Source organism: Ornithorhynchus anatinus, chromosome 16, assembly GCF_004115215.2.
Source record: "Ornithorhynchus anatinus isolate Pmale09 chromosome 16, mOrnAna1.pri.v4, whole genome shotgun sequence".
Classification (NCBI taxonomy): Eukaryota; Metazoa; Chordata; class Mammalia; order Monotremata; family Ornithorhynchidae; genus Ornithorhynchus; species Ornithorhynchus anatinus.
In genome coordinates, this window is record NC_041743.1 from 24,371,303 (window position 1) to 24,377,302 (window position 6,000).

General features: G+C 52.3%; 1 protein-coding gene across 1 annotated transcript in view; it reads right to left on the reverse strand.

The window, feature by feature from the left end:
• Nucleotides 1–5,487, reverse strand: part of BAG3 (BAG cochaperone 3) — a 29,464-nt gene extending 23,977 nt beyond the window's left edge. The window contains exon 1 of the mRNA XM_029081134.1: nt 5,224–5,487. Within this exon, the coding sequence (XP_028936967.1) occupies nt 5,224–5,415 (192 nt within the window). The 5' untranslated portion in view covers nt 5,416–5,487. The remainder of the gene's footprint in view (nt 1–5,223) is intronic.
• Nucleotides 5,488–6,000: the final 513 nt, after the last annotated feature.

Here is a 6,000-nt window from a genome sequence, read left to right on the forward strand (position 1 = left end):
TCCGGATGACCCAGGATGTACTGGCTTTTACACGCCTCCTGTAGCATGTTTTTTACTGTATTTGCTAAGTGCTTACTATGTGCCAGGCACTGTTCTAAGCACTGGAGAATACACAAATTAATCAGGTATGACAAAGTCTATATCTCACATGGGGCTCACAGTCTTAATCCCCATTTTGCAGATGAGGTAACTGAGGCACAGAAGTGAAGTGGCTCACCCAAGGTCACACAGCAGATCGGTGGCAGAGTCAGGATTAGAACTCAGGTCCTTCTGCCTCCTGGGCCCGTAATCTTTCATTTATGCCACGTTGCTTCTCATATCTGTCTCTCCTGTGAGGCTGTAAGTAAACTGAGGGCAGAGGTAGTGTGTACTGATTCTATTGCACTCTCCCGAGCACACACAAGACGTTCACTAAATAGTACTGACTGACGGATTTCACTTCACTAGTATCAGCAACTCAGTGATGTCCCATTCACCCTGATCCCTGACTGCTTCTTGGGGTCACAGGCAAAGACGAGCTGTGAGATGAGATGGTCTTCTCTCAGTGGAGGTTTGGAGATGTGTCTCCAACCTCTGGGAATGGAGCCGACAGACGGGAAATTTCGAACAGCCAGTGGCCACCACGGGAGCAGCTACTCCTGGCGTTATTTCATTCCTTCTGGCGCTGCTGCTCTGCTCCAAGGACAACTGCGTGGGAAAGGGTGTGTGTTTGTGTGTGTGTATCTGAGAGTGTGGGAGGAATGTGGTTATGTCTCAGTGAAGGAGGCGGTATGTGTCTGAATGAGTTTTTCTCTGGAGTATATTGCGTGTTTGGGTCGAAGTGAATACGTGGGCGTGGATGTGCACCTGTTCCTTCTCTCGGCCTCTCTCCGATTTGTTCTATTCTTGTAACCCACACCCAGTGATGGAAGGAAGCTGGAACTGGCCGGAACTCAGTGCCGATATAAGTAAAAGTCCAGGGAGTTGGGGAGGACGGGGAAGGGGGTAGCCCCATGGGGGCTGGCAGGGGGGGTGGGTGTCAGTTCCCATTTCATTCCACCTGAAGTCCTAGGGTGTGTGTACTCAGTGTCTTCTTCAGGGGCAGGCCAGCCGCCGCCGGATGGAGGGGAACCCAGAAAACTCAGTAGAGCCCACACTTCCAACTCCATGTCCAGACCGAAGAGCCCTTGCCTGCCTCTTTTGCCAAAATACCATCCCTCCCACTTAAAAGCCTCCTCACCATGGCTGTGACTGCTGGTGGCCTTCTGGTTAGAAATACATTTTTACTTGTCGTCCTGCCTACATCTTTTTACTTCCCGCCTTTGCATGGGGTCTTTTCTGTAGGATCTGCATTTGTAATCTGTTAATCGTTTAATCCTTTAAGAATATGAATTTATTAGGAAAAGGACTTAATTTGAGCCCTCTCTAGACGAAATTTGGAAAGGATTGCAGAGACTCCATAAGCATGTTTTTATCACTTATGCCGAATATTTTCAATAATTATTCCTTTTTGTAGTTACGGTTGGTCTTGTCTTTCCACAGGGAAGGAAGACCCTTTCCTCTATGGAGAAATGTTGAAGCTAACCCACCCTCTATAGAGACGGCATCCGGGCGGTCGAAGGAGACAAGGTCTGTGTGACATATTAGGAATGATCAGCCTCAAGAACTGTACGACAACCACCTTTCGCCCTAGAAGTTTCCACTCACATCCAGTACTTTTTTGAACAATCCAATTCTTCCCTGTCTTTTCTTGGAATGACATTGCCAACACAACGCCAAAAAATCAATTTAGGACCAAAAAGTTCTCACAACCACATTAAGATACATTTCCTGTTTGGCGAGACAATATTCACGTAGGTTTAGATAAGAGGGAACACAGAGACTTTTAAATAGGAACAGCCCTCATGGGGGGAAAAAAAATCTAGGCAGCAGAGGTGTGCTAAAAAAAGATATCACCTTGCAGCCCTTGCAGACAAACCTCCCCAAATCAATCAATGGTACTTACTGAGCGTTTACTGAGTGCTCTGCACTGTACTAAGCGCTTGGGAAGGTACACAGTAAAAGTTGGTAGGATTCACAGATTCGGTGTGTCAGGGAGTCACGATGCCCGGATCAGAGTAACCCTCTCGGAAATGACATCTGGCCCATCTCCGTTTCTAACCAAGGGACCTCCACCTTCAATCTAAGAAGCCTTCGTTTAAGCCGGCAGAATGAATTTTCCACCTCTAATGTAATATGGCTAGACTTCAAAGGCCAAGGGGATATACTACCTCTGAAAATAAGAACCACAAAAACCAAAGTAAACAGCTTTTCATGGGATTTGCTAGGGCTGAACTGCAAGTGACATGAGGACCTAGAGGTTGCTTTCACAAGTACATTAAAACCAAATTACACTAGAATTCCAAAAGAGACCACTTCACTAGAATGTAGGAGACAATCACATTCCTAATAACATTTCTCTCCAAAAGACCATCCTAAATCAGACTTAATCTCTTAGCAGAACACAGTACCCATAATACTATTCTTTCAGAAATGACTTTTTCGGTCCTTCATTTTTTCGCTGGGGAGGGGGGCCCACGAGAGTGGAGGGGCACTGCAGTTTAAAGTAGCAAATACGGTAAATGAGATGGCAAATCAAAAATTAGATCTCGATTTTAAAAGTCAATTTCAGATAATGAGGCCCAAATTACACCGGTCATATCCGCTCACCATTATCCCTGCAGTAGTTCCACAGAAACCACTGTTTTTGTTGGTTGAATGATGATCGGGAATTATGGAATAGTCAGTTCCTTATTTAGAAGCACTCAGCTTCCTCAATTACGCCAACTAATCCAAACAAAACCGAACGTTTCAATTTCCTCTGATGGGCTACACTTTCTGCAATGGTTATCAGGTACAAATATTTCCATTTTGAATCTTTCTACCTCCTCTGAGGCTTAAACATTAACTTCTGATAGAGTATTTTCCCTCTATAATAGAATAAATCAAGTGTTCTTTCAGAGTGAACAAGTTTTCACATTTATTTCTCTTTGGGGACAGTAAAAACAGTTTCAGTACAAAGTTGCCCATAGATTTTAAAAAGGATTAAGCAAAATAGTTGTAGTCCCAGACTCTGTAATTGGCTACAGAGACTAGTTCATCAGAGACGGCACCCTGAGCTTGTTGACCAAGTTTCGGATTTATCAGCCAACTCGGGCCAACCCAGTAAATGTGGCATATGTTTAAACTTGTCAGATGAATAACAACTGGCGTGTTCTTTCACAACCTCTGCATCTTCTGGGTAAATTACATGTTTCAACATTTATCTTGGAATGTTATCCCAAAACAAATTTTGCCTGTTACTACCTAATAATTTTTGTCCCAAATTTCCAACTGACTATAATAGGCTTTCATTTGGGGAGGCATGATTGTTATGCTCGGAATAGATTGTACCATCCTCAAAAAAAGTGAGCCCAATTAATTACGTCCATCATGGCTAATTGCTGAGCAATTAACCACGGGTGACCTCGGAAACGAACACACGATCATTTTTGAAGGCAATTACTCTAGTTGTAGGAGCCATTTCTCTACGAGAAACAGGAAGAAGTACACATTTAGGAAAAAGGAGAGTTTACAAACTCCAAAAGGGGAAATTGGGGCATGCCTTGCAAAATACCACTGGGATCAAAACAATTTCGTTAGAAGTATAGCTTTCTTGAACATCCTGATGTTTTCACTGGGATTTCCAGGCTCCTGATCTGCTTTCCTCACTTTCATATCTGTCCACTAGAAATTCTGCATCCTTCAATGATCTCAGCGGCTGGAAAGAGGGGTCCCGCCTACACCGCCGAGTGATTTAGTCTGGAGAGTGGAGAGTTTACTGACAAATGAGCTCATCGCCACCGGTCCCGGGGAGAACAAAAATCGTCGTTCTGCAAGTACTAAATCGTGAAATGATCCTTCCGGACGAGTGGCGGCCCAAAGGTGGCTCCACCGGAATGTGTTCATGGGTTCAAATCCCGGTTCAGCCGCTTGTCAGCTGTGTGACTTTGGGCAAGTCACTTCACTTCTCTGTGCCTCAGTTCCCTCATCTGTAAAATGGGGATGAAGACTGTGAGCCCCACGAGGGCTAACCTGATCACTTGTATCCTCCCCGGCGCTTAGAACAGTGCCTTGCACATAGTAAGCGCTTAACAAATGTCTTAATTCTTATTATGATGATGATGTGAGCCAGGAGAGAGAGAAGGGGAGGGATTTCTCCCTGCCTGCGCCGCGGCCCAGACGCACAACACACAAACTTCTTTCGTGGCACTTCTGCAAAGCCGCTCTGGAAGAGCAAATGGGAAAACCTCGCCCCCCGTCCGTCAACGCCAAAGCTGGCGGGGCTGGAACCTCAACACCCCCAGACTTTTCCCAACGAGACCCCGGGTTCACCCCGTGGGCAAAAGCAGGGCGATCCGGGCTCCGCCTTGGGAGCCAAAGCCCGGCGGGCGACCCAAAGGAGGTCTCTGTCCCCCCGGGAGGGCAGAGAGCCGACTCCCTCCGGGGGGGGTGGCGGCAGGGGGGATCGAAGGGGGACGGGACCGGCCCGCGGGGTCGGAGGGGGCCGGAGGAACTTAGTGCTCAGCGCAGTGCCCCGCGCAGCGCCGGCGCTCGGTAAATGGGATGGAAAGCGCGCCGGGCGGATGGTGGGGGGCCGGGCCCGGGCGGCAAAGGAGCTGAGTTTCCCGTGCCTGGCGGGGGGCAGGGGAGGGGGCCGAAGCAACTTTAAATAAACATGACAGGGGCCGGGGGATCAGATGATGATGGAGCGGCCGGCGGCCCGCAGTGCGTCACAGACAAAAGGCAGCTTCTGCCCTCAATGCAATGCCATGTCCCCGGGGGAGGGGGGCGGGGGCGAAGACCTGGCACCAGCGACGCCCTTTCGGCCCCCTGCCCTGCCCTTCCCCTCCCAGGGGGCGGCCCCCTCCCCTCCCCTCCCCTCCCGTCCCCTTCCCTCCCCTCCCCCCTCCCGGCCCGGTCATCCTCCTGTAGGTCACTGTCCGCCTGCCCTGCCCTGTCCCTCCCCTCCCCACCTTCCCACGCCCGGGGAGGGTCGGGGCCCCTCCGGCCCCCGACCTGCCCCGCCCAACTGGGCTCCGAACCACGGGGTCCCTAAACGGAGGGCGGCGTGGACGGCAGCGAGGAGAAAGGGAATGTCCGACCGGGCCGGGACCGGCCCGTGCCCCACCAGGCCGGGCCGGGGGTCCTCAGCCTTGACTTTACCTTCTGCCCGTCCGGGGCCACCCGCGGGTCGTTCCAGGTGGTCGTGCGGCTGTTGTGGTCCACGAAGAAGGGCCAGCCCGTCTGCGGGTCGATCTTAATCTCCCAGCCCGGGGGCAGCGGGTCCCGCTCGCCGCCCCCGCCGCCGCTGTTGGTCGCCATCTGCACCACCGGGGACTGAGTGACCGCGCTCATGCTCTGCCCGGCCCTGCTCCTGCTGCTCCTGCTGCTCCTGCTGCTGCTCCTGCTGCTGCTCCTGCTGCTCCTGCTCCTGCTCCTGCTGCTCCTCTGCCGCGGGACGCTGCTCTCTGCTCGGCTCTGCCCGGCTCAGCTCTGCCCTGCCCTGCTCGGTCCTGCTCAGTCCTGCCCTGCTCAGTCCTGCCCGGCTCGGCTCGGCCCCGCCCTGCCCGGCTCGGCTCTGCTTTGCTCTGCCCGACTGGGTTTTGCCCTGCCCAGCTCAGCCCTGCTCCCCCGCTGATCGTGCCTACTGTCTGGGAGCGGGAGCGGGATGGGGAGCAGGCGGCGGCGGCCCATGGGCTGGACGGGTGGGTGTCCGGGAAGGGGGGGCGGGCCGGCCACCTTTATGGATTAATGGCCGGTGACGTGCGAGGAAAGGGGTGGAAGGGTCTGGAAATAGCTGCCGAGGGGAGGGGACGGGGGAGGAGATAAAAGCAGACGGGGAGAGGAGAGAGAGGGAAAGGGGGAAGGAGGAGGAAGGGGGAGGGGGAGAAGAGGGAGCAACTGGCCCCGGTGGAAACTTCTGGTCTCGTCGCGGGCGGA